Genomic DNA, 26,633 nt, shown 5'->3' with positions numbered 1-26,633 from the left:
TGAACATTGTGTCCAGCCCCCTCCCCTCCCTTGTCCTCTCCTGATGTGACCTCAGTGGTCACAGAGAGAGTCCCTGTCCTCCCCTCCCTTGAACCTTTGGCATCTGTGAACAGACCAGTCAATGCTACAGCAACATTAAATAACGCCACATCCAGTCAGAGAGAACACACTGAACACAGACAGCTAATTTTGGAGGCGAGCGGCATTCAAACGACCACCTGCTCATGTCTCTCACTGAGCTGCAGACTCTGGTGGCGGTGAACGGGCAGTGGACAGAGACAGCAGGAGCAGTGTTGGTGTCTGTGGCCAGGGAGAATGTCAGGGAGCAACCAGCAACAGGACCTGGTGCTCATTAAAGAACTGGAGCTCATTTTGGATTCCTGCACCTTGGAGCTCACACCAGTGGATGAAGTCTGGCCTAACCTGTACATAGGAAATGTGTGAGTGTCTCATGTTTGTTGCAGGGGAAAATGACATAGCTCACAGATAGAGCTCTGCAACCGGCATTGATCAGTTTTTAACAGTGTTTAAAAGTATAAGACACATGCAGCTGTTTAACCTGTTTCTTTTTTTATTCCCCGTGTTTGTCTCTTTTTATGTGTGTTTTCCAGGGCTGTGGCACAGAATAGAAAGACATTACATAAGCTTGGCATCACTCATGTCCTGAATGCAGCACACTCCAAGCAGGGCAGCATGGGTGACCAGAGTTTTTATGGGGACACATGTGTTTACTTTGGCATCCCAGCAGAGGATTCGGACCACTTTGACCTCAGTCAGTACTTCAGACCTGCAGCTGACTTCATACAGAAAGCCCTGAAGAGCAACGATGGTAAAGTCATCAAACCTCTATGTATTTTGTCCCTAGCTGTTTCACATTTTCTCCGTTCTCCTTCACATTCTCCATCCTGCTTTTACAGGGAAGGTGCTGGTGCACTGCATCATGGGTGTGAGTCGATCAGCCACTTTGGCCCTGGTGTACTTGATGTTGCGGCAGCGTCTCTCTCTGAGGGATGCTATGAGGCATGTCGTCCAAAAACGAGCCATTTACCCCAACCGGAACTTCCTGTCCCTCCTCCTCAAGATGGATGAACAGCTGACGCTCAGGCGAAGGTTGTGTCCTCTTCTCTGACATCTGTCTTTCTCATTTCTCTCTCTGCTCCTTCATGACATTAGCCATCAGTCACCCCAGGACTCAGGACTTCTCTCTCTCTTTCCACATGTTACACTCTAATCAGTATTGGCAGTGTTTGTGAATTATATTTTGTAATCACAACGTGCATGATGTAGTAAGAGGTCTGATGGTGACATTTAAATTCCATGTTTTTATTTTTAAGATTGTCCACATTTCTTGCGCATGTTTAACTTCTGGGTACAGCAGCAAATGGTCATGTGTTGTTAAATATTGTAAATATTTACATACATTGTCATATTTCTGTGAGGTTTGTTTTTCATATTCAAACTGTATTCAAATGTTTACCTGTCAGCGATGACGGGCATGTCCATGAGCTTTGTAAATACAGCTTTATGACTGTTGTTAATGTCTATTAAAGGCATTTTATGATAGTTCTTGATAAGGTACCTTGTCATTCTTCTTCAATTTCTTAAACCAGAATTTGTTTTTCATTTTGGCCCAATCATTATGTATCAACAAGAATCTGTCTTCTCTGATGGACAACACTTGTGGCGTTGTTTTTTTTCACTTTTTCTTTACTATGCCGACGAAACCAAGTAAAATTTCATTTTCACAAAAAAACGAAATGTTTGATAGGTGAATAACCTCAGCTTTCTAAATTTCGGTGTGGACTCCACAGACGTCATTTTGAATTATTGATAAAACAAAGTGGGATAATAAATAACGACAAGCAACAAAGAAAAGATGACATTCAACAACATGGTCAATATCAGTTAAACGTTAAGTAATATAAAGCATGTCCAATTAATACAACCTTATTTGTTTTCAGCCTAAGATGCTGCTAATGTTTGAATAATTAAACTACAATAAAAGGTCTATATTTAAGAACCAAAATATTTGAATATAATTCATATTTAAAAACCAAATATTGACATCCTTCAATTCATTTATTTTTTGAAATATTTTGTATGTCCGCCTTTATTTTTGATGACAAATTTGATCCTCTTGGGTATGGATGAAACCAATCTTACACAAATCTGTGGAGAGATGTTCTGCCCTTCCTCTTAAATGATTCTTTTCAGCTGCTCTTTTCTGCCCTACCGTCCACTTTAAAATACTCCAAAGGTGTTGTATTCAATTCAAGTCAAGACGACATGCACTCCGTGATCAGGTCATAGTTTTCACTTTTTTTCTTCATTACAAACTCTTATGTAATTTTTGTGTCTGGGATCATTGTTGGTATGAATGTTGGGAAAATTCCTCTCCTGTTAAGCTTCTTGAAACTGGGAATCATCTTTTCATTCAGTATCTTTGCGTATAAAAACTCAATCATATCGCCATCTATAAATGTCACCTCCACTTCACCTTTTGCACTCATGTGGCCCCATAACTCACACCTCCATGTTTCACAGACGAAACCACACTAAACATTCTGGACCCCATCTGATATAAACAAACTCATTTGGTTTCGTTTGACCAAAGAATGTGATGCCAACATTCACTGGGTCTGTTTTCATGTTGGCAAAGTTTCACCTTGTAGTTTTGTGAGTAATGGTTTTCCTCTTGGACGCTGTCTGTAGAGGACTGACTTCATGCAATGTCCTTCACACGCTCTAATCAGTCACTGAAACACCAATTTCCACAGATAATTCTTGGGTTAAATCAGAGAGACTTAGCCGTTTGTTCTTCAGTGCAAGGTTGTGCAAATAGCTAATGGCTATTGTGGCGTCATTTTTCGAGAATAACCATCTGTCATTGGTAGTATGGCTCTTCCTACACCTCCCGACCACTGCTGCATCTGTGTTTCACCTTATGTTCAGTAGCCTGCTGCTGCTCTTGAACGCTCTCCCATCGCTGTGAAGTCTCACAGTCTGGTTTCTTACCTATAAGCTGTTCCTCATCACATGGAGCCATGTTGCATTAGACAGAACCCAGGCCAAACCTGAGGAAGCTGTGGTGTTCACGGATTTCTTTTTCAACCTCGTTCATGCAGTTAGTCTTAACTGGAGATCACAGGTGTAAACCCTTTTGTTACAGTGATCACAGGTAAACTCGCTTTTGTTGCATTGGGGTTGTACTTTGGGGCCTGTATTTTCAGTGTAGTCAGTCGAACGTGTTTGTTTCTAATTATACATAAGATCAAATACCCTACAATTAAAAAATAATACAATTTTGATTCGACATTTTAGTGATTTTGCCCACTGCACTCAGTTTTATTGTACATTGTAAATGAATATTAGAGCCTTGATCAATAATTCTTAAAGGAGCAGAGCAGCAGATGTCACTTGGCTCCTGAGTGGCAACATAGGGACACATATGGTACAGTGGTGTATTACATAACAGTCTGCAGTCATCATGGAAACTAAGCAAGTGAGCTCATGTTAAAGTTAATGGGATAATGCCACATTGTTGTCCATAAGAATGAGAGTTCGGGCATGTAGAACAGCTTGAATGTGCTTTAAAGTGCCTGAATAGAGTCTGCAGGATGTGTCTGTCACTAATGAGTGTATGATTACAGAGTTATAAAAGGAAACACAGTCGTGTGTGTGTGTGTATGTGTGTGTGTGTGGCTGTGAGCGTGTACACAGAAATAAGAGCGAGCGCGGTAGAAGAAGAGGTTGCACTGTCTTGAAGTGAGGTAAGTTCATGTGATTCAGAGTGGAAACACCTCTGGCTTCACCACTTCAGATGATTTATGATCTCTGTGTTGTTAAGAGAAGCAGCAGTGTCTTAGACTTTTGTTTTTTTTTCTTTCTTTAAGATTTACAGAACATATTTCATACATAATGAAGGCTTGTGTGTGTGTGTGTATGTGTGTGTGTGTGTGTGTGTGTGTGTGTGTGTGTGTGTGTGTGTGTGCTATTACAGTGTGTCTCTTAGGGATCCACCATATGAACCTCCTTCTGTCTCAGAGCTGCAGGAGTTCCTGCTAGCAGACAGAAGACCCACTGGACATGTCAATCAAGTCTGGCCAAACCTTTACATAGGCAACGAGTAGGTTCACACACAATAACATGCACACACATACAGTGCATCTATATTCACTCATACAGAAATGAATGTGTGATTGTGTTTCAGGGTGGCGGCTCGTGACAAGGGCACTCTCCACAGTCTGGGTATTACTCACATTGTCAATGCTGCTCATGGAAGTCAACATGTCAACACCGGCCCACGTTTCTACAGAGACATGACAGTGGATTATTATGGGGTGGAGGCTGACGATGCAATACACTTCATCCTTAGTCCTTTCTTCTACCCAACAGCACGATACATCAGAGCTGCACTGGCCATGGGAGGCAAGTCAGTCACACTTACAGTTATCGGAGTGTGTGTGTGTGTGTGACTGGATTTGAAATTAGTCTTTAATTATGACCTCAGCAAATAAACATATTAAATAATAACAGCAAATGTCCCTGTCCCAGGACGGGTGTTTGTCCACTGTCTGATGGGTGTGAGCCGCTCTGCTACCTTAGTGCTGGCATTCCTGATGATTGTTGAGGGCCTGAGGCTGCAGGAGGCGGTGGCCGCCGTCAGGCCGCACAGAGACATCTCCCCCAACCCAGGCTTCCTGCAGCAGCTCCGCAGCCTCGACATGAGCCTGGAGAGGGAGAGGAGGAGGCGACGACAGGCCCAAACACTGTAAAGACACACACAGACACACGCAAAGCCAGAAACATCAACATATACACACACATATGCACACAGACACACACATATGCACACACACACACACATTTTTATCGCTACAGAGGTCACTTAACCCAGGAGGAGGACGCACCTTCTCTGACAGAGCTGAGGCAAATTCTCTGGACAAACAGGAAGCCAGTGGCACCTGTCAATCAAGTCTGGCCAAACCTCTACATCGGAGACGAGCAAGTAGAAAAGTCACATCCAGCATCTCGAAATGTTCTAAAAAGATATTACAACAACTCAGTTTGTGTGTGGGGTGCGTCTGCAGGTCTGTGGCACGAGATAAAACCAGACTCTCGTCTCTGGGTGTGACTCACATACTGAACGCCGCAGCAGGTCGACACCGGATCAACACGGGCCAGCGCTTCTACAGTGACCTTGGAGTAGAATACCACGGTGTTGAGGCTGCAGACCATCCACAGTTTAACATCCAGCCTTTCTTCAGGCCGGCCGCACAGTTCATAGACAGTGCTCTTCAGAAAAACGGTCAGTGTGCAAACATGACAGCAAGGGCGAATTCATGACGTAAAGAGCAACATAACTGCACAAAGACAAACACGTCTAAAATATAGTGAGAAATAAAATAAAAATGTATTACAAGGTTAGTTCCTGCTTTATTTCTGCTAATACCAACCTATTTAAACACGTCAGGGAATTTCAAACAAGCTCATACACAATTAATGTTGCACAATGCACAATTAATGAATCTTCATTAATAAGAATCTCAATGAGTTCTTGTTCTCTTTATGTTGAACTTCATCTATTTATCGACTTCAGCTGCAATGATTCCCTCCTCCTCCTCTTTCACTCTACTCATCACTTCCTTCACTCTAGTCTTTAATCTGAAGACATTATATCTTCATTCTATTTTGTCCTGTCAGCTCTCTCATGTACTCTTGTAATATTTATTTTTTCACCATTAATTTAACACTTTTAACACAAATTGTGAATTATCATGATGCATGCATTGTTAAAAGGGTCTGTAAACAGTCAGGGTTTTCATTTATCAGACGTAATTTAAGCACACAAACACTTGCATATCACACATAGTGTTTGGTGTATTCAGCTATGTCATGTGACCTGTCTGTGGATGTATTTTATGCAGCCATATTCTGGAGAAAGAATCTTCAGAAGTGTGTGTTGGTATCTATACCTTTAGATTTGAGAATTTTTGACCTCTCTGCTTGTGGGCTATGAATAGATGAGACAAATTAACTTTGGGACGAAGAGGTCTGTACATTCTTGTATTGAACATTTTAATCAATTAATTAGTGTTACTAAATCTAATAATCAATGAATCTTCCAGGGAAGGTGTTTGTCCATTGTGCCATGGGTGTCAGTCGCTCTGGAGCTCTGGTTTTGGCGTATCTGATGATCTGCCGGAGCCTGACGTTAGTGGACGCCATCATCGCTGTGCGTCTGAACCGAGACATTGGACCCAACTCTGGATTTCTGGAGCAGCTGAGACAGCTGGATCTGAGCCTCAGGCCCCAGAGCAGACAGCTCACAGAGGAAGAGGAACACGCTGACATGTCCTGATAACAACCACAGACACCTGTTTTATTGGAATTCACATTAACTGACAAATAGAAATGTCATGTGTGTCATCTCTCAGTCCCTGTCTCAGCCTCGTAGCTTATCTCTGCCCAGAAACAATTAGTGATATATAACAACTGAATGCTTAAGTTTTATGTCTCCAGAAATAACTGCCCTGACAAATGCTAACTGATCCCCACACCTGTCCACACATTAGTGACATTCCTATGATGAAAACCATGCAACATACCACTCTTACTAAAACTTCTTCTTGTTTTTTGGCATTGTGCCCCACGATGCAGTGTATTTGTTTACCATGCAGGCTAAAGGAAAAGTAATCGCTGTCACATTAAAGGATTCAGATCACATTAGGAAGGCTGTGAGAAAGAATCTGTGAGTGTGTGCGTGCGTGCATGTGTGTCAAGTTGTTGAAGTCAGGTGTTGTAGCCCAGCTGACTAAAAATATCATCTTAAACACAGAGCCGGAGAGAGCAGTTAGCATTCTGCTTTCATGCTGCTTGGCCGCAGACGCACACAAACACACATTCTCACATGTCCACTGAGGAAAAGTGGAGGTGCTGGTCAGTGATCCCGCTCAGGAACGGATTAACGGATAACTTTTAACAGTTACAAGGAAGGGGTAAGTGATGTTTTCCTGCCATAGTACTTGTATTTTTTGGCCTGATAGTTCAGGCCAGTATCTTTATGAAATAGTAAAATGCTACCACAGTCATATAAGTGAGTTCTTGCTGTTACAAATGATATGTAACTATAACTCACTGCCTGTCACTTGAACTTGTTTGAGAGAAGCTCTTATTTTGCCCAACAGCTGATGAATGAAGTTTTATCACAAACCCCAGAGCACCGCAGTGCACTGACAACTGAGCTGTTGAATGGAAATCACAATGAATTCACTTTAAAAAAAACTGTATTTCTAACTTTATTGTAAATTTAAAACTATATTATCACACTGGTTTTATGTATCTAATAATAATGCAGCTTTAATTAATGTACTTGTTTTATTTAGTTCTGTATAAATCCTTAATAATTAAATCTATGTCGAAATTGATAATTTTCTGAATTCTTTTTAAAATTAAATATGTCAGTCAAACAGATCCTCCATATGTCTGCCATAGGTAAGTGCTGTATATTGCTGTATATGGTTGCCATTAACAATTATTTTCATTAATGATTCTGATCTGTCTATTATTTTCTTCATTAATTGAGGGATTGTTTGAGCTAAGTTTAATGTCATGGAAAGAAAACCAAGAAAACCAGCACTGTTCACATTTAAAAAGCTGGAACTGGTGAATTTTGTCATTAATATTTAAAAGTGACTCAAACGATTAAACAGCTGTAAAAATTGCTGCTGATTAAATTCCTGTTGATCAACTAATTCACTAATTGACAAATAGATTAATCATTGCAGCTCTAAGGCTGTATATGATATATAGGTGTTAATATTACATCTAGTTTTGAGCAGATAACAATGTGCAGATGTTATTTCAGTTTTTGATTTAGTTCCAGGATGTGTGTGTTTTCTGGGCAGCAGGGGTGAGACATGTCCTCCTGTGTGGTGAAGTCCAGAGGTAAAAACCCGTACGCAGCGGTGCAGGTGGACCCAGACAGCGATTACATCACACCAGGAACATTAGACCTGGAGCAGCTGTTCTGGAGCGGGAGTGGGGCTCAGTTTGCCCATGTCAACCAGGTCTGGCCCAGCGTCTACATCGGGGATGAGTGAGTAAATGCACAGAGATGGTTTCATAATTCTGCAGTACAAGTGTCAAAATTCATGATAGCCTCATACTGAGTCTGTGTGTTTCATGAAAACAGGAAAACGGCTCTGGAGCGGCCCGGCCTGAGGGATCTGGGTATTACACATGTCCTGAATGCTGCAGAGGGGAAGTTTAATAATGTGCTGACTGGTGCTGATTACTACGGTGACATAGACATCCAGTACTACGGTGTAGAGGCTGATGACAAACCCACCTTCAACATCTCCCAGTACTTCTGCCCTGCAGCCCAGTTCATCCACGAGGCCCTCAGTCACCCACAGAGTGAGTCCTGGAGGAAACCAAAACTTTAAATCAAAGTCATTCTCTGGAAAAACCTGAATGCTTCACTCGTTTGTTTGTGCTGAATCCATATTATTTGACTTTTTTCCTAGACAAAGTGCTGGTGCACTGTGTAATGGGTCGGAGCAGGTCAGCGACTCTGGTCTTGGCATACCTGATGATGAAACACAGCCTAACTGTGGTGGATGCTATTGAGCATGTGCGACAGCGGCGTTGTATCTTGCCCAATCATGGATTCCTAAAACAGCTCAGAGCCCTGGACATCACGTTACAAGAGGAGAGGCTCAGAGAAAAAAGACAAATGCAAGACCAATAGCACATGATAGATTAATAATATGCCAGTGTATACAACTCTCATTATTCCCTGAATCCATCTCAGGTATACAAAAGTCTTCTTTATGTTTCTTTAACTATTGTAGCAATAAACTCTGCTGTTTTTCACAACAGCTGTATGAGTCATGTTGGTCTCATACAGTTCAAATGTCAAATGTGCCCTCAAGGGCCTAGTGATGTTTTTTCAGTGAATACTACAGGCCAGCGCGAGTACTAATTGAATTTAAAGATTCAGACCAGAGAATGGGCAGAAATGTCCCGGTATAGATAAGAATGAAATAATCACATCTGCCTCAGGTCAGTGTCTGTGTCCAGCAGCAGAACTGTGATTCTGATTCAGATATACCAAACCATGGTTTACACTCACTGATACTTCCTCAGCACTGCCTCATACTCCACCATCTTACATCTAAAATATATATATATATATATATATATATATATATATATATATTTTTTTTTTTTTTTTTTTCAGAAAACTGATGGGATGAAAACATCTGCAAAGTGTGTGAATATTGAAAGTGTAATGACAGGTTTCGCTTGCAGGTCACAGCCCAGCACAGTAAGTAGAAATTTTTTAACCACAAATCATGTTTTAGCGCTGTAGCCGTTGACTTGAAATGGCTCTACTTGTGTTATTGTGCTGATTAGATGTACAGCATACAATGAGGAGTAAGAAATTGAATCCAATATTCACTGACTAATGCGGACTTGAAGCATTTTGTTGCACTGTGGACTTTAATGGTAATCAAGAAGTCGGAGATTTGCAAAGTACATGCTGTGGATCTCTTATTACTTACCTCGGATTATATTTTTCTAAGGAAATTCTCAGAGGGAATCATAAAACTACCTAAAAGTGTTGTTAAATATTCAATAAAAATACCCAGACAGAAAAGTGAATAAGAAATAAGATCAACCTTGTAAGTTTTATTTGTCAGTTTTAGGCATCACGGTCTAGCACAGATGTGCAACTTGAGTTTTGCTGAGACCAGTAATAAAAGGTCACATGAGGCTTTTTGGTGTATTTGAACAAATAAAGAAGCAGCCTATTAACTGGAGGGACAATACACATTATTTTACATCTAGCAGATACACAAGTTTCAAAACATCTCTTGTAGTATTCTGACAACTGCACAGGTTTCTTTTCTATCATGACATTTTACAGTATGTCTATATTCAGAAAATTTTAATTCATGTTTGTGTGTTGCACAGACCACAACATATCACAAAACTCAGGTTGTTTGAAATGTTTGGTCTTGCATCAAAGTCTAAGGCTGAATTTAGCTCACATCCTTGATTCCCACCCAAATTCTTTTTTGTCTTTCATTTGCCATTTGCAGCAGTTGCCAGCAGCAACAAAAATATTAAAATCTGATGATGTATTTCCACTCCATTCAAGTCTGATTTAGGAAAGCTGACAGAGCTGAAGCTGGGTTGCATTTTCTATGATGTTGCAAAAGATCAAGACACACCCAGAAACAACACCAGGCCACTAATTCAGGTAATACACAGGACAGGTCAATTTTAATGCCCACTGTATTCCTCTGACAGAGAACATTTGAATATAATGATCTCTTTCCAACAATGCCAGCTACCTTACATGCATTTCAAAGATGTAACATTCCCATTTTCAGCCACACAAGCCACTAGTTCCCCATCACGGGTATAGCTTGCAAGTTTTCCTGCACAGACAAATACAGGTTCACATGTAGGCCTCTGCTCATCAAGATTTCAAACTTAGCAACATTTACAGACACGGAAAGGAAAAAAAAGGCACTCGTTATTAGAAGCACCTGCCCGAACAAAACAAACTTCCACAATTCTGACACTGAAGGTAACTTCTGAGTATCAATGACACATTGCAGGTGACGTTTAACAGTGATCACAGGACATAGTGGGCAAAGGCTTCAACACATTTAAAAAGTGTGCACTTAAAAGAAAAACATTTGGTTTTTAGTAACTGGCCTGTTAAATTAAAAACTAAACAACACATATTTAGGAATTATTAATCTTAAAAAAAAATCTAAAACAAATCACTACTGCACATTCTCAACGCCGTATCCAAAAACCTCCTCTGACACTATTCTTTATTCCTCTGTTTGTGTATAATGTGTCCTTCCCATTGTGGAATCAGCCTCTTGCGCTTTGATTCTGTCTCAAGGAGGAAGGAAGGAAGAAAAAAAAAAAAAAACAGACTTGTGAGACGTCAACTTGAGAATTCGGAGCAGAGTGTGATCGGTTTCAGTGCGGCAGACGCTGGCAGTGTCGGAGCCAAAATACAATGAGAAACAATCCCAAAACACCTGTCTACGAAAGCATGATTTCTCTATTAGATCCAAAATTATCCCGTTCTGTGGTGTAATCGTGAGTCCTTTATGGTCATTTATGTATGAATAAATCCTTGTATTGGCCCATGATCCTCTAGTGGCACCAAGTGGAGGACACAGAGACAGGGCACCAAACCAACAATTGGTGAGAAATTACGTGTGGATGGATTGAAAAATAACATGGACGGGTGGCTGATTTAAAAAAAAAAAAAAAAAAATGAGGGTACTATTTGTAGAAAATAGTGGAGCTTATGTGTCAGACAGTTGATGTATGGCAGGGTGAGCATGAGGCCTCGGGCTGAAGGAAAAGTTGTCCGGAAGTGTGTCAGTTGAAATCAGGTTTTTCTGGGAAGGTACAACCTGCTCGTCTGATGATGACATTGGCAGCGTAGTGTGCGGCCTTCACGCACTGATGCAGAGGTTTCTCCTGGACCAGCTCAGACAGGAAACCTGCATCGCAGAGGAAACGCTGTCACAGAAATCCACAGAAAACACAGGAAAGACTCAAAGCAATCAAGTAATGTTATCACCTGAAAACACATGGAAACCTTACCTCCTACAAAGGCATCACCAGCACCGTTTGTGTCAACAATGTCCTTGGAGTCAATCTTCAGTACAGGGAAGGTCTCGACCTTGTCACCTGAACAGACATGAGAAGAAAAATTTGACTTCTACAGCATATGTCTACAAGAGGACAAGACACTGGGAGAAATTAAAGTAATATAAGGAAAGAAGAAAGAAAGAAAAACATTAAATCTTACTTGAGGCCAAAACGGTGGCATCCTTCCCTTGGGTCAACACTACAATCCTCTGTCTCTTTGTGTTGTCTTTGGGAAGAGCCTGGGCTTTCTTGGCAATTTCCTTAATGTCCTTGGTCTACAGAGAAAATACGCATTAACACAACCAGTTCATAATACACAAGAAATTGCAGCACTAGAGATGTGCAAATGCACAATGAGACCATCAGTCCACTCACCTCAAAGTCTTGCTCTTTAGCAAATGCAGCTGCCTCCTGAGGAACCAAAAAAAAAAATCAGCCAAGATTTATATTTTACATAAATACGTGCATGAAGTACCACACAAGCATGTGTGGTCAATACAGAGGGTATGTGAAGAATGTGCAGTGAAAGTCTGGCTTACCGTCTCATTGCCAAACAGCACATCAACGTAGGGCATAACCTGCATGAGGTTGTCCTTGAAGAACTGGCAGATGAAGGGAGCAGAGAGGTTCAGGCAAAATATCTTGTCATTTTCAGATGCGTGCTTCGCCACTTTCAGGATGGACTCCAGGGAGACAGTCAGGAAGAAACCCTGGAAGGAAGGAAGGAAGGAAGGAAGGAAGGAAGGAAGGAAGGAAGGAAGGAAGGAAGGAAGGACACTGGGTCAAGACTGATCTGATTTTTATATCTTGATGGGCTCTAATGAACATTAGTATGTCTGGAAATCCCCCCGTGGGTCCTCTGATGGCCACACATCGGTACAAAGGTGAAGTGATAGGACGTGAGTTGACCTGAATATCATAAGTAAATGGCACAACACACCATATATTGGTTTGGCACAGTACTCACAGCAATATAGAAGACTTTAGCTTTTTCCACCAGCTTCCAGTTTTCTTCCAGGTCTAGATGTTTATCCTTCTTATAACAGTTAGCAGCAGCTAGGTTAGCTACCAGAGACCTGGGAGGAGAAAACAACGGAGATGGAGAGTTACAGACGGATAAAGATTATAATGAGTAAACAAATGTGTATTTTTTTGATTACCCACCTGTTATCTCCGGTGATGCAAGCGGCGCACGATCCTGTGGGCTCCTCATCTTGCTCGTAGTAGTGGGCGTCGATGTGAGCCTCTTCAGCCTTCTGCTTCAGGATCTCTCCGAACTTGTCTTTGCCAATGCAGCCAAAAAACGTGCCCACATTATGGGGTTCTTGGATCATCCACTACAGAACACAGCTCTGATCAGCACTGGTCGATTGACTACAGCAAAAATTTCACAAAGTATTTATGTGGTGACAGAACAGGAAGTGAGTGAGTTTGTGTGTACATGACTGACCTGAGCGATCTTTATAGAGTTCTGTGTGGCTCCTCCAGCGTGGTACTCAACTTTCAACTTCACCAGCTCATCAAATCTACAAAGAGAGACAAACATGCCATTCCTCTAATTCATATTTTCAAAAGGAAGATACATAAAATTTGTTCACTTCTGCAAAACTGAAACCTACAGAGTTTTCGATAAACACTGGCTGCAGCCAAACAGCCGACTACTCATTTAAGTCCATAATTGTAAGTACTTGTTGAGATTCGCTGTGCATTTAAATTTTTTGATTACTACCCATCACTTCAAAACAATGCCAGCATGACAACAGAGAAGCGTGCCTGTCTGTATCCTGCCCCCACAGGCTCTATGACTGTGTGTGCAATCCGCTGAGAGGTTGTGTCCCGCCAAGTAGAGAGCAGAGAGCTGTCTTCATTGTGTGACAAATATTAACAAAGCAATTGATGACAAAACACATTAAGAACGACATCGATTGCACAGTCAGGGGACTTCCTCATTAGACAGGCCACTCGATGAATCAACGAACATGACTCATGTCTACAGGTTATTGCTCAGCCTCACAATGTAATTTTAGTTTCAGTTTAAAATGTCTTAAATGCTTTTATATTTTTTGCTTTTGACCAATAATGTGTTAAGTATGACATAATGGAACTTCCTGCAGTAATATACAGTATATGTACCAAGTTTTCTTTTTTTAACAATAATTCACTACATGTTTACAATCGGGTATGCAAACTCATTAAAATATACACTAATTAAGATCAGGGACCCATACTCGAGCTTTTGCGGCCAAAGTTTTTCTGTGAGGGAAAACCCCGGACCACCATAGCTGGCCATTTTTCCCACTGGCTGGCTACTCCATATCCTTGTGGAAAGCCCTGCCTACAATATCTTTCTGTGGGATGCTGGTTGAGTGCTAAATGAGTTCAAGGTTTAAAACCTCACCACAGACAAAGTATCAATTATGGCCGGGTACTGACATTAAACATTTTTGAGTAATGACCAAAATGCGTCTGTTTGGCGCTGAAGGCTTCGCCAAATTGTAAAAGGAATAGTTACGACATTTTGCTGAATACACTTACTTGCTTTCTTGCCTAGAATTAGATGTAAAGAAAATATAAGCTACAGCCTGTACTTGTTAGCTTAGCTTTATTGTGTCCACCCATGTGGTGTGCATGGTGATGGATGTAGCTTGATGGCCGGTAACCTCATCTGGTGTCAGACTGTACTCTATTCTCAAAATATTTCTTGAAGGTAAAATATACAGTATGCGCATGACTGATCATTGATTATACTATTTGAGCCATTTACGCCCGTTACATAACACAATGACTGAAGCAGCGCTTTGATGTTCCGCTTAGGGCTCTCTCATTCGCCATGTTATGTGATCTAAATATAGCAGTCATATCATCCCGCACACGGACATACATCTGTGTGGGTTTATGAGAATGTGTGAGAGAAGTCGTTCAAATGTTCCATCGGACAGTATAACAGGTCGACTGCTGTTAAAGGTCCTGAGACTGAGCCAGATGCTGCAGAGGAGACATCTGGGAGATGGAGAAAAAAATGACACGTGGGCGACCTTTTCTATTTTTTCTTCTTCTTTTTTTTTTTTTTTTTTTTTTTTTTTTTTTATAAATAAATTGTTTCATTGTGTCCCTTAAGTATTTCCACTTGCACTTATTAAGTCACCCTCTCTACCCACTAAGCTCCTGACAACATCATGAGTAAAAAATCTCCCCTGACATTAATGATTCATATATATTGAGATGTAATAGTCTATAGTGGTTATACAAAAGTTGCATCCATCTTTTTTAATTTAACTGTCAATTGTCATTCATCCTAAATAACAGAGAGTGTAAATGTAAAGTCAGAATACATGAGAGCAATCCTCTCTCACACCCACAGTCACTCATGACTTTCTTATCTCCTGCTGTTAAATGTTTGCTTTCTGGCTCTTGTCTCATAGGGACTGGGAGGTGAAGTGTCCTGGTTTGCTATTGGTTGAGACCCTCTCTCTGCCTGGTCTGCTGCTCTGCCATTGGCCATCTATAAAGGAACGGAGGTCAATTGTGGTGATTTCTGGTGTGTGCCTGTTTTGACTGGCCCGCTCAGGAGCAGAGAGGAGCTAACTCAATGAGGACACAGACATATGTGTGTAAGAGCTCTCTCACAACCTATGTTCTACATTAAATGTTAAGGTATAGGAGATACGAACAGCGCTTTGTGTTTGTCCTCTGCCAGGATCTGGTCATTGGGTTTCAGAGTGTACCTGCGAATGATAAAAAGGAGAAAAAATGTGGCATTAGTTTCTCCAAGTCAACAGAAACATAATCTGAATCAAACCCCGCTCATTCGAACCCACACAATAAGAGTCTGGATTATGTTTATGTGGGTAAACGTTGCAGACACGATGGCAGTGCTGCCAAATGGGTTGGTCACTTCTGTGGAAAATGTGATTAATGAAATTTCCAGCTATCACATCACAGGGAAAGGCACTGAGAAACTGCGAGAATGCCTTTGTTACTCGCTATCATCACTCAGTTCAAATCAGCATGTTGGTAAATAATGCTAAAGAGAGAGTAGTTTCCTTGAAAGTCAAAGGTAGGTTGGGGATTACGGTGCGGCTTTAGTCCTGGTTTATTCTAGGTGAGACTGAATTAGAGCTGTGGTCGGCTGGTTTAGCTCTAATCCAGGGGTTTACGCAAGGAGTTGAGAGCGGACTCTGAGCTGGAACCCAAAGGAGTCCTTTGACCTGGTCAACTGTGACAGAGCTCGGACAGACCAGAATACTCCAAATCTGACTATGAAGGTTTCTGCTGATGGTGATTTACTTATGATCATTAAATGAATAAATAAATAAATAAATAAATAAATAAATAAGCAAGTAGGTAAAATTACTGGGTCACTGCCTTTACAGCACCACAACATTAAACTTAAAATAAGATGAATTCCTGAGTTTTTTGTATCCTGCTTATGGCATTTAAGGCTGTGCTGATGTGATTTAACTACGCTGATAAATGATCATTAGTAATGTGAACATGTAGACAAAACAGGGAGAGGCACTGATTGTTTCACTCAGCGAAAACAGTCCACTGCAAATCACTGCAATGTAGGATACACCGTCTCATTTCAGAATATATTAAAGCAGTGTATCTGCTGGACATACAGCTCTCATTAGAAAGCACTGCTCTTTCCTGTGCTCTGCACTCTCATCTCATCATTATCTTGTATCTCCATTGATCACATTACATCATAGAGCCTCTGTCTCTTATGGTCGGCCTCACATATTTCACTTAATATGATTATGACTGTGCTTTATGGAGATTTTACAGCAGCATAAAAAAATGGATTTAGGCTCCAAGTCTTTAACAAAGCAGAATTCATACAACAACATATTTGTAATATTTCTTTTACCTATATATTCTAGGGTCAGTATAAATTATGTATATTAAAATGTGAATTAATGTTAATATTTTTCATTTAAATTTACTTTTGAGGAGTCACCCGTGCAACTACTGGGTCACAGTTTACAACCACTCTGGGTATTTCTAAGCCAATCAGCAGGGAGGACTACAACCACTGATGACGATAGTTTAAGTGACAACATTTTTATTCCACTGCTTCAGTCCTTTAACTTACTTGTCCAAGAAGTTTTTGTCCACAACAGCAGAGATGTCCAATAAGGGGTTTCCCATTCCAAAGAGTGAATTAGCGCTGAAACATAAAGGCCACATGTTAAAAGAAAAGCACAGCTCTAAAAGGCTTGGTCTTAACAGCTATCTCCCATCAATTTGTGTTTTCGACATTGACTTAAAATGGCATGACAGGAATAAGGAGACATCTTGTACAATCCATGTTTTCTTGAACTGTCTGTCTTTACTGTCTGAAGCTGCTCTTAATAATTTAACTGTTGAGTCACAGTTATAATCAGTTACAGCTTCTTTAAACTGGTTGGTTGATTCATTAAAATAGCAGACCTCGTTTGTAGAGAGAAGAATTTCACGGACTTTATGTTGAAAATTTATGTTTGCTCTCTGCATCGAGTGTTCTCGGTTTCTATCCCAGTGTTGACCATTAATTTGCAAATCCCACAGCTTTGTTTTCATGTGACTTCATCACATGATTTAAATGTCCCAGAAGAACACAGACAGAAAAGCGGAAATAACACATATATGAGTCATAAATTGGAAACACTCATCAACTCATATTACAAAAGGATATGAATGTGGTCGGCTGTGAGACAACCATTGAGTCAAGCATGTAACCATGTTATGATATTCACTGCAAGGCGAGGGAGGAGAGGACAGCCCACTGCTGTGTCTCTCTGTATTTGTTCAGTGCGCTCTTTCCTGAGGCGAACAACTGAGTGCATACTGTTGCAAATTCTAGTCTTGTGATAGCGAAAAAACATTATTCTCAAAACAGCATGGCGAGATTCCCACCACTGGGGCTCAACAAAATGAGACAGCAACCGACAAGCACCTCTGCACTTTGTGTCAACACATGACATTCCCACTGGAACTTGTCTTACACATCAGTAAACAGTTAAAGCCAGTGAGTCTGAAACTTTCCTATAAGCAAATACTAAATGATCTGTGAGTACTACTGCAAAAGCTCCAAGCCATTATAGTATGGCAATTTAACAGTACATGCATCATATCTGTGTCTTGGCGTTGCCTTCATATCTGTGTTTCTGGGAGAACCCCAGATGGAGCAAGTCTTTGAACACAGCGTTGGACGGATGCCACCGTATGAACATGTGCTAGCATATTTTCCCCTGCAGCCTTTCTTTCTACAAATCACCCCAAGGACAAGATTTAATGCAGCGAGAAGATGCAACGTGGAAGAAGGTTTTCGAAAATGCAAAGGGAGTGACCTGCTGAAAAACAGAAAATGCATCAACCTATGTGGCAGATGCCACAGCCCCACTATAATTTCCTACAGCATATAAATCTGGCAATGTGCAGTCAGGTGATAACTGGGCTTCTGCAGCCAATTACACTAAACCAGAACCAATGCCGGGATTTAGATCAGTTCCCTGTATGTCAACGTGGTCTTACCTTGCAGAAGACATGGTGTCCCTCTCTTTGTGTAACAGCTAGGTACTGACAGACCTGTTGAGCAACCTAAAAACCGGTTCAGAAAGAGCTAAGCATTGAAAAACTTCACAATTTCAGCTCAGTGTGGGGGCAGATCGATTTACCCCTGCAACCACAGCTCCTCCCACTCGGGACTGACTGATTGGAGGCATCTGAAAGAGGAAGGTCCAAGGCAGTCTGTCTCTATCTGGTGATTGGCTTGTTTTGCCGAGTCTAGCTTCAATCCACTCACTCTTTTGAGGCTAAATAACGCCGTGAGGAGCGTGCTGATGACAGAGACACCATGATATATGACATATAACTGCAGGTCTCAGCCGGATAATACACTTTGCCCGAATAAGACTTTTGCAGGAAGAAAAAAAACATTACATATTCACGACCATGTGACTGTTCCGCAATTCATTGTTTTGGGAGCCGGTACAGGATGGCTCAGACCAGCTTTCTCTGCAGCAATCCTTGGCACTGAATGGACGGAGCGCCCAGGATCAGTTCAAGTATTTTTTCCTGCAGCTTTAAAACATGCAGGGGCAGGCGGTAGTCACGTTGAACTTAGATTAGATATTGGCACACACACCTGAACAAAAGGCTTCTTGCTAGAGTAAACGGACAACAGCGGTGTCTAAATGCTCCCGACACCCTATTTTACAACCAGCTAACTGTTATTAGCTGCACATGCATGTTGGAGGGTAACTGCACCGAGAGACTTTACACTGTCCCATACAAACGACGTCTGCTCCCCACCGTGGTCGCCGTTCATACAAATATTTAATGAGCTCAAGAAACTCAATATTTTTCAAACTCGAGCATTCATAATATATGCATGTAAACACTGCAAACTAAAGATTTGAGCGCACATTAGCATTCAAACAACACGGAGGAGGGTCGTGTCTCCTCAACAGCCAGTTTATTAGCTTTTTGTTTTTTTTTTTAATCTTTCGGTCACCTTAGTTTGGCAGGAGTCTGTTTGGTCGGAGACTCCTTCTTCTCCTCCTCTGAAAGTTTAAGTTTCTTTGCTTTAGGTTCTTCAGAAGCCATGGCTGACAAGACAGGAGCACGTTGCAATCACCTTAACCGGTATGAAAATGCGGTCGTGCTAATAGATCTTAGGGAGTTTGTACCCCGAGTGTTGCCTCGCAGGCGCGGCAGAGCTCCGCCAATCAAAAGTCTTACATTGAGTTGTAAGTGGCCGCTCACTTTTTCAGCGACCCGGCAAGGGATGTTTATTTGTATAACACCTTTTTCAGCAACAAGGCCAAAAAGCGCTGAATTTACATGAGACATAAAAGTCATTAAGACAGTGGCAAATGTCACACATAAATAGGATTTGAAATAATAAAAATGTAATATAAGGCTAGAAAAAATAAGAGTAAAACAGTAGAAGGAAATTGCAGTGCAGTGCAGGATATGAATAAAGTGTCTCAAATTTGATTTAATTCAAGGCAGCTGCAAACAGGAAAGGCACTTATTCAAATGAACTGAGAGCTTGAGTGTAATGTGTTCCACATGATGCATAAAAAACGAAATGCTTAAATAGTAACTTTAATGAAGAGTAAAATACAAATAGTAAGTAAGTAATGTTTATGAAAAATAAACTATATAAATCAAGACATATGTGGAAGGTTTAACTTAAAATACATTTCTGAGGAGTCTAGAAGTTTAGTGAATTTTTGTCTTAAGGATTTTACAGGAGGTTGATTTTACAATTCTACATTTGTGTAAATAACACTTTGCCAACAGAATCATATTGTTTACAAGCTGTTTTTTGGGGGGAAACTCCACTGTGCAATATCCAGCGCCACACTGCAGAAAGACAAAGTAATAATTGTTGGTGAACATAATGGAGCATTTACTATTTAGTAGTTTAAAAGACAAATATTTCCCTTAGGAGTTGGTGAAGACCCAACTAGAGCTGGTCTTTTGAGCCCCTGGTTACAATTTTTATTTTGTAAATTGTAGCATATCTCTCTCATGGATCTCACTTTAAGGTTCAGTAAAAGATTTCCAAATTAAGTTGAAATACTAGATGTTGGTTGTTGTAGCTTTGGTGTTGTTAAATTTGTGTAATAATTGTTCCTATGAAGATTTTGTACTATAAGGTCAGATAAAGGTTTTTATATATAAGTCTGCATGATATTATGGCAGCTGATTGCATTCTTACATTTGAAACCTAACATGAGAGTTCAGGTTTAGGATATTTGGTCTGCCACATCCCCACCGAGCAGCTAAAATGTGTGTTATGCTGAAAAGAGGGACAGCACAAACACCTGACAGGCTCTACTCAGGGTAACAAAATACGAAAAAGCTGCCCACGAACGTCGCCTGATTAAAAAGCGTTAAACTTTGCTCTGAAAGTATCGATCAGGTTGACAGTGGTGTCGGTTAATATTGAACAGCCTACAATATATGTCAATACTGTGCTAATCGGGTTTGGGACTTATTGTTTTGGTTTGTCGACATGTACTCGTGACTACGTTGCGTTTACGTGTGCTTAGATCTGCAGGCGTCTCCACAGCAGCTCACACTTTTCTGCCATATTGGCACCGAGTAACATACTCTTGGCACAGTCAGCTGGAGTAAGCAGGTAAAACTTTAAACAATAGATAAAACTTTGTCTACATTATCCTGTGTTTAGTGCTTTCATGTCGCCCTTGAGTTTGTTTTGTTTAAGCGGTAGTATGCATGAAAAAAAAATGTCGGAACTTGCCAATCTCAGGTTGCTAGCCAACCGGTTAAATTACCTGAGGTTGAAGTAAGTTTGACATATTGACAGTATGTAAATGTTGAAAACAATCACATTTGCATTGTGTTGTTTTGATTTGTGGACTAACAAATGATTGATGAGGGCTTAAGTTTTTACAAACCGCTGGTGTAATGCCTCTGTGTCAATAACAGAGGACTACTACTACTAACTACAACCGCCTCATTGTTACAGCTGAGATGATTCACAGTCTGTTCCTGATTAATCACTCGGGAGACATCTTCCTGGAGAAACACTGGAAGAGTGTCATCAGCCGGAGTGTGTGTGATTACTTTTTCGAGGCGAAGGAGAAAGCAGTCGACCCGGAGAATGTGCCGCCCGTCCTGCAGACCCCGCACCACTATCTCATCAGCATATACAGGGGAAAGCTCTTTTTCCTCTCTGTCATCCAGACTGAGGTGCCTCCACTGTTTGTCATTGAGTTCCTGCACAGAGTGGCAGACACATTTCAGGTTTGTTCTTCGATGCCAGTATATATATAAGTCTGACTTCTTTTTTGTGTCCTGTATGAGCAGATTGTGTGTAGATGTGGTCTAGATGGTACATTTTACTCCCCTGAAATTATTTTGTGGGAAATTGCATTTGCTGCTGAACACATTTGCTCTTAAGCATACAGCTAGAGAGAATCATGCAGTGAAAGATATATATATATATAAAAAAAAACTTTTCTTAGCCATATCCCACTATTTGTAAGGCTTGTTGTGTTATACTAGTGGTTCTCAAACTTCTTCTGACATGCCCCCCTCCAGAAGCTGCAAAAAAGTTCACACACCTCCACCCCACGATATTTATCAGTCATTATCAATGATAAAAGAAGCAACTAATAAAAAAAAAAAGGATCCATGCTGAATTTTAGTAAAATGAAAGTCAGCACAACAGCATCAGCAAACTCTTGTTCTCTTTATTTTCCCTACATAAATCATATTCATTCAACTTAGTTTCACCCCCCACATCACGTCCCAGCGGGGGCTCGTAGCCCTCCCAGCCTGAGAACCACTATATAAACACTAGAGCTGTAACGATTAGTTGAGTGAATGAAAAATAATTGGCAACAGTTTAGCTAACTGATTCATCAGTAATGTTGTTTTCAAGCAAAAATGCCAAAGATTTTCTAGTTTTAACTATTCTTTATGTTATATTAGTGATTCCCAACCTGGGGGACGGGACCCGTCCTATAGGTCACAGTATAAATCTGAGGGGTTCATGACATGCATCATTAGATAGGTTTAAAAAATAGAAAAAACAAAGTTCTGCTACACAAGTTTGAATTCTTATCCTCAGTCCTTGCTTTTTTTGTTGTTGTGAAAAACAGATTTATGTTCAAAAGATTCGGAGTGAGAAGTTGTAACTTGTAAACTTCTCACAGTTGCGATGAAGTAGACACATCTTAGTTTTATGAGGTAACAAGCCTAATCATTTTGGAAACACTGTTTTGTGTAATAGGAAATTGAAAATCTTTAGCTTCTGGAGAGTTTGTTGGACAAAACGAGCAATTTGATGACACAATCTTGTGCTACAGGAAATTGTTACAGGCATTTTTATTAGTTTTGATGTTTTATAGACCAAATGTTTAACTGATTGAGAAAGTAATCATAAAATGAATTGCTAACGTAAATAATCATTTAGTTGCAGAATTAATTCACACTGCAGCGGCCTAAATGTGGTAACAGATCCCAGTATATATTTTGGTTGAACTGAGCTGCAGTGTGTCCACCATGATTTTATTGTGCTGTACTTGTTTTTTTGTTTTTTTTTTTAAATCACCTATGATGCATTTTAGTGTGATGTGTGAACAGGAGTGTTTTGAGTGTGTCGTGTGTTCACACTGGAAAAGCAACAGAATTAAGTGCCTTCCAAAGTCGATGTATAGTGCATACTAAAAATGCTTGATTGTGTACTTGCTTTTGAGTGTGCTGCTGTATGTATAGTATTTCCTCATGTGCGATGTACAAAGGAAATGGAGGAGCTACTCGCAACCACCACATGTTAAAGCAAACAGCACATGGTTTCACAGTGTGAAGTTAGGGTGGCCGACATCTGTGTGTGAAAGTATTGCAAAATTCCCCTTTAGTAGTAAAGTATGTTGCTTTATTCCAGTGGTTCCCAAAGTGGAGTGCTTTAGGGGGGTCCCCAGCGAAAAGAGTAATAATAATGCTAATTATTTAATGATTATTTTCTTTTCTTTTTGTATAACTATTTTGGTTCATGGGTTTCAAACACTGTCTGTCATAAAACATCTAAAAGCAAAAATCTTATCAGATGGGGGTCCGTGATCTAATTTGTGTCAGTTTAGGGTTCCTTGATGTGTAAAAGCTTGAGAACCTCTGCTTTATTCTATACTCACTGCAGAAACAACACACTCTCAAATTCAGTATATTGAACGTACTGCATGTGCACATTTAGTATACATTAGTATGCCACATCCTCAGGACTACTTTGGAGAATGCTCAGAAGTTATAATCAAGGACAATGTGGTGACGGTGTACGAGCTGTTGGAGGAGATGCTGGACAATGGCTTTCCACTAGCAACAGAGTCCAACGTCCTCAAAGAGATGATCAGGCCTCCCACCATCCTGCGATCAGTCGTCAACACGCTCACAGGTACACAGATGTCACCCTGATATATATTGTCCTAGCAACCAAATTTGAAATAAAACCTGTGTGCACATTAATGTTTTTGTTTTCTTTGTGTGTTTTCTAGGAGGTAGTAATGTTGGAGATACGTTGCCAACAGGGCAATTGTCCAATATCCCATGGAGGCGAGCTGGTGTTAAATACACCAATAACGAGGCATATTTTGATGTGATAGAGGAAATAGATGCCATTCTGGACAAATCAGGTACAGCCAGCCACTTGTTTGATCACCGTAGATGAAGTGTGTATTCATGGCACAAATGTTGGATATAATTGGATGTGGTGACTCTTTAAACATGTTTACATGTCCTTTAATCTTTCTCTTTAAGGCACAACAGTATTTGCAGAGATCCAGGGTGTAATTGAAGCCTGCGTAAGGCTCACTGGGATGCCTGACCTGACTCTGTCCTTTATGGTGGGTTCATTTCCCCGTAGCACTGTGTTTCTTGGGGTCTGCTTGTGTGTTTTTGCAAGTGTAAAAAGTCACCAGTTGTTGTTGCTGCTGCTTTTTTGGTGACAGAATCCTCGTCTTCTCGATGACGTGAGTTTCCACCCGTGTGTGCGGTTTAAGCGCTGGGAGTCGGAGCGTGTCCTTTCTTTCATCCCGCCAGATGGGAACTTCACACTCATGACGTATCACGTCAGCTCTCAGAAGTAAGCGAAATTAAATCTATCAGTTTATGTGTGACTAGTCAGCAGGTATGAATTTGCATTTATTTTTGTGCAGTTTATTCTGTTTATTGGCATTGTGCTCAATCCTGTCTGTCTCCGTCCTCAGCCTCGTAGCCATTCCAGTGTACGTGAAGCAGAACATCAGTTTCTTTGAGACGGGACCTTGTGGTCGCCTGGACATCACGATCGGACCCAAGCAGACCATGGGGAAGACGGTGGAGGGTCTTATGGTCACTGTCCACATGCCTAAAACTGTGCTCAGTACCAACCTCACAGCCACACAGGGAAACTACACCTATGACCTCGCTACCAAGGTAACCGACCACATACAAGGTTGCCCCCAAGCAGTGACAAAGTAGGTGTGTTTAAAATGAGAGGTTAGAACGCCTTCAGTGTCCATCACACTGCTCAGTTTTTTTTCGGTACTATCAAATGATTCCCAACAAAGTTACCTTCCTAGCTTGTAGGTGTTAAATTAGTCGACAATGTAACATTAAAACTGTCCGTGAAAGCATGAGATTTTCTATTTTAAAAATATGAATTATCCTTTTGCACATAGTCATGAAGGAAAGTTGATTAGAACTTGTAGTGATAGAGGGAGAATAAAACAAAAAATGAAATCTGTTTTGTTTCATTGTCCTCGCTCTGAGCATGTTTATGTTTTCTTAGGTGTTGGTCTGGGACATTGGGAAACTGAACCCCCAGAAGCTTCCTAACCTGAGAGGCAGTCTGAGTATGCAGGCTGGAGCCCCCAAACCTGAAGAGAACCCCTCACTCAACATCGACCTAAAGATACAGCAGCTGGCCATATCAGGTAATCTTAAACTAATCAGTGCTTTTTTAGACACATTCTTTCTCTCTGGATGTAGTTGCTTTGCACTTTCCAGCCGTTTCACACTTTTGCTTCTCTCCCCTCTGCACAGGTCTGAAGGTGAGTCGTCTTGACATGTACGGAGAGAAGTACAAGCCGTTTAAAGGGGTCAAATATGTGACTAAAGCGGGGAAATTTCAAGTGCGGACCTGAGTAATAATTGTCAGTTGTCAGAGGCCAAAGGTCAACAATTCAATGTGCCAAATAGGAGGCAAGGTTGCTACACACACCGCTATGTCAGCTCTCCAATAAGTCTTATATATCCTCCGCCTCATTGTTATTAATGAACGATTTTGCATTCTAACAGTTATTTATTATGTGTTTGGCATTACATATATATGACTGGATGGTATTTGTGGCCTGTAAAAGGGATGCCTTAATAATCAGTGTGACCTTATTGAAGTGCTATTAGTTTCTATCCAGTTTAATTGTGCTGCATTGTATGAACCATTCCTCTTTTGTTTTTTTAATTTTTAAATTTTTTTTTCTTTTTTTTCTTTTTCTTTTTTTTTTTGCTGAACACCCTCTGAGTGTTGCCTATGGGGAATATTTTACTTTGAAAAGGGACACTCACAGCTCACTGCCTTGCTTCTCACTACTTCAACACACTGTCACAATCTTACTTGCATGTTGCCTAAAGAGAAAGCAGTAATGCCTTTGAAAACCATTTTACACAATAAAAGGTAGCCAGTTTTATACACACATTTATTTTTGAAAAAATCTAACGTATCTACTTTCTGAGTAGCTGCAGTGTATCTTGAGGCACTGTCTTTAGTGCAGGTATTTTTTGCACGCATTCACTCTTAATGTGGCCTTCTATGAGTAGGTTTAAGTGCTTTGTAAAGCACACACTACAGCACAAACTGCATGTTTTCAAGAACTGAGGGAAGTATATCGTAAATATATCTTATATTTAAGGTACAAAATTTGACTTAGGAAGTACAACAATCTGCAGGGCCCAGAGATGAGCTAGTGATTCAGGCAGTCTGTCGGGAACAGTTGTATGAGAAGCACTCAGAAATCTACAAGATCCTCACATAATCTTGAATGCAACTTCTTAACTCAGCACAGCATTTGCACAATCAATTGTCCATGTGGAAAATACTACTTAAAGCTCTTGTATGAAGTTGAATCTGTATTTTAGTCTATAAGATGTCTTATAAAAGCTTTAAAATAATGTGTTTATGTGTGCTTTTTTTAAGCCATTCCAGTAGTTTGGACCTGACTGAAATATCTCAACATTTGTGGCTGTGAAATGTGGTTCACATGTTCATGTTCCCCTCAGGATGAACCATGATGACTTTGGGGATCCAGATTTTTCATTTGTAACAACATCATCAGGTAAAGTTATACAGTAATTTGGTTTATGACAAAGTACATGCAAAACCTCCCCATTAGCCTCAGCTGTACGTTGTCTTTAGTACTACTTAGCAAATATTAGCATGC

General features: G+C 40.6%; 6 protein-coding genes across 11 annotated transcripts; 5 read left to right on the top strand and 1 right to left on the bottom strand.

Annotated features, from left to right (window-relative positions):
- The first annotated feature begins 315 nt into the window (after positions 1-315).
- On the top strand, positions 316-1,184 carry LOC111235181 (dual specificity protein phosphatase 13-like). The gene is made up of 3 exons (XM_022763522.1): positions 316-440; positions 612-829; positions 918-1,184. The coding sequence occupies exons 1-3, from the start codon at positions 316-318 to the stop codon at positions 1,127-1,129; spliced, it is 555 nt and encodes a 184-aa protein (XP_022619243.1). The 3' UTR covers positions 1,130-1,184.
- A 1,711-nt stretch (positions 1,185-2,895) lies between these two features.
- Positions 2,896-4,775, top strand: LOC111234225 (dual specificity protein phosphatase 13-like). Its single transcript, XM_022762195.1, has 4 exons — positions 2,896-2,951; positions 4,001-4,126; positions 4,211-4,428; positions 4,555-4,775. The coding sequence occupies exons 1-4, from the start codon at positions 2,896-2,898 to the stop codon at positions 4,773-4,775; spliced, it is 621 nt and encodes a 206-aa protein (XP_022617916.1).
- A 95-nt stretch (positions 4,776-4,870) lies between these two features.
- On the top strand, positions 4,871-6,889 carry LOC111234216 (dual specificity phosphatase DUPD1-like; the record flags this gene model as incomplete). The annotated part of the gene is made up of 4 exons (XM_022762184.1): positions 4,871-5,004; positions 5,091-5,308; positions 6,129-6,354; positions 6,839-6,889. Coding segments are annotated over 4 exons (597 nt in total), but the record flags the coding sequence as incomplete, so codon positions are not given.
- Positions 6,890-6,912: 23 nt separating this feature from the next.
- On the top strand, positions 6,913-11,293 carry LOC111234165 (dual specificity phosphatase DUPD1). Of its 4 annotated transcripts, XR_002665644.1 has the most exons (5): positions 6,913-6,998; positions 7,911-8,098; positions 8,195-8,418; positions 8,529-8,815; positions 9,245-11,293. XR_002665644.1 is itself a non-coding variant. In XM_022762116.1 (4 exons), the coding sequence occupies exons 2-4, from the start codon at positions 7,920-7,922 to the stop codon at positions 8,750-8,752; spliced, it is 627 nt and encodes a 208-aa protein (XP_022617837.1). In that variant the 5' UTR covers positions 6,913-6,998; positions 7,911-7,919; the 3' UTR covers positions 8,753-9,162. The 4 variants fall into 4 exon arrangements, 3 of the variants coding, with proteins under 3 accessions (XP_022617837.1, XP_022617858.1, XP_022617846.1); XM_022762116.1 differs by lacking the exon at positions 9,245-11,293 and having other exon boundaries at positions 8,529-9,162; XM_022762137.1 differs by lacking the exon at positions 9,245-11,293 and having other exon boundaries at positions 6,916-6,998; positions 7,908-8,098; positions 8,529-9,162.
- Positions 11,294-11,314: 21 nt separating this feature from the next.
- LOC111234151 (adenosine kinase-like) lies at positions 11,315-19,287 on the bottom strand. 2 transcript variants are annotated; one of them, XM_022762095.1, is made up of 11 exons: positions 19,196-19,287; positions 16,793-16,867; positions 15,369-15,422; positions 13,148-13,223; positions 12,862-13,034; positions 12,665-12,773; positions 12,237-12,407; positions 12,073-12,108; positions 11,858-11,972; positions 11,650-11,736; positions 11,315-11,546 (listed from the first exon to the last, which is right to left on the bottom strand). In XM_022762095.1, exons 1-11 carry the CDS (start codon positions 19,285-19,287, stop codon positions 11,422-11,424), a joined length of 1,113 nt encoding a protein of 370 aa, XP_022617816.1. In that variant the 3' UTR covers positions 11,315-11,421. The 2 variants fall into 2 exon arrangements, with proteins under 2 accessions (XP_022617816.1, XP_022617824.1); XM_022762103.1 differs by lacking the exon at positions 19,196-19,287 and adding an exon at positions 18,214-18,300 and having other exon boundaries at positions 11,422-11,546.
- A 1,301-nt stretch (positions 19,288-20,588) lies between these two features.
- LOC111234493 (AP-3 complex subunit mu-1) lies at positions 20,589-26,494 on the top strand. 2 transcript variants are annotated; one of them, XM_022762629.1, is made up of 10 exons: positions 20,589-20,833; positions 21,185-21,462; positions 23,440-23,611; positions 23,712-23,849; positions 23,974-24,059; positions 24,165-24,298; positions 24,423-24,630; positions 24,986-25,130; positions 25,240-25,247; positions 26,473-26,494. In XM_022762629.1, exons 2-10 carry the CDS (start codon positions 21,190-21,192, stop codon positions 26,482-26,484), a joined length of 1,176 nt encoding a protein of 391 aa, XP_022618350.1. In that variant the 5' UTR covers positions 20,589-20,833; positions 21,185-21,189; the 3' UTR covers positions 26,485-26,494. The 2 variants fall into 2 exon arrangements, with proteins under 2 accessions (XP_022618350.1, XP_022618340.1); XM_022762619.1 differs by lacking the exon at positions 26,473-26,494 and having other exon boundaries at positions 25,240-26,325.
- The last annotated feature ends 139 nt before the right edge of the window (positions 26,495-26,633 follow it).

Source organism: Seriola dumerili, unplaced genomic scaffold, assembly GCF_002260705.1.
Source record: "Seriola dumerili isolate Sdu_G_001 unplaced genomic scaffold, Sdu_1.0 BDQW01000024.1, whole genome shotgun sequence".
Lineage (NCBI taxonomy): Eukaryota > Metazoa > Chordata > Actinopteri > Carangiformes > Carangidae > Seriola > Seriola dumerili.
The sequence above is the reverse complement of the archived record's forward strand: the minus strand, read 5'-3'. Positions and strand labels throughout refer to the sequence as shown.

Coding starts and splice junctions, on each gene's coding strand:
- LOC111234225 (XM_022762195.1), top strand. CDS start 2,896: ATGGCTCTTCCTACACCTCCCGACCACTGCTGCATCTGTGTTTCACCT. Junction 2,952..4,000: donor TGTGTTTCACCTTATGTTCA/GTAGCCTGCTGC, acceptor GTGCTATTACAG/TGTGTCTCTTAGGGATCCAC. Junction 4,127..4,210: donor AACCTTTACATAGGCAACGA/GTAGGTTCACAC, acceptor ATTGTGTTTCAG/GGTGGCGGCTCGTGACAAGG.
- LOC111235181 (XM_022763522.1), top strand. CDS start 316: ATGTCAGGGAGCAACCAGCAACAGGACCTGGTGCTCATTAAAGAACTG. Junction 441..611: donor AACCTGTACATAGGAAATGT/GTGAGTGTCTCA, acceptor TGTGTTTTCCAG/GGCTGTGGCACAGAATAGAA. Junction 830..917: donor AGCCCTGAAGAGCAACGATG/GTAAAGTCATCA, acceptor CTGCTTTTACAG/GGAAGGTGCTGGTGCACTGC.
- LOC111234151 (XM_022762095.1), bottom strand. CDS start 19,287: ATGGCTTCTGAAGAACCTAAAGCAAAGAAACTTAAACTTTCAGAGGAG. Junction 15,423..16,792: donor GACAAAAACTTCTTGGACAA/GTAAGTTAAAGG, acceptor TATCATTCGCAG/GTACACTCTGAAACCCAATG. Junction 11,973..12,072: donor CTAAAGAGCAAGACTTTGAG/GTGAGTGGACTG, acceptor TTTTCTCTGTAG/ACCAAGGACATTAAGGAAAT.
- LOC111234165 (XM_022762116.1), top strand. CDS start 7,920: ATGTCCTCCTGTGTGGTGAAGTCCAGAGGTAAAAACCCGTACGCAGCG. Junction 8,099..8,194: donor AGCGTCTACATCGGGGATGA/GTGAGTAAATGC, acceptor TCATGAAAACAG/GAAAACGGCTCTGGAGCGGC. Junction 8,419..8,528: donor GGCCCTCAGTCACCCACAGA/GTGAGTCCTGGA, acceptor CTTTTTTCCTAG/ACAAAGTGCTGGTGCACTGT.
- LOC111234493 (XM_022762619.1), top strand. CDS start 21,190: ATGATTCACAGTCTGTTCCTGATTAATCACTCGGGAGACATCTTCCTG. Junction 24,060..24,164: donor ACCTGACTCTGTCCTTTATG/GTGGGTTCATTT, acceptor TTTTGGTGACAG/AATCCTCGTCTTCTCGATGA. Junction 25,131..25,239: donor ACAGCAGCTGGCCATATCAG/GTAATCTTAAAC, acceptor CCCTCTGCACAG/GTCTGAAGGTGAGTCGTCTT.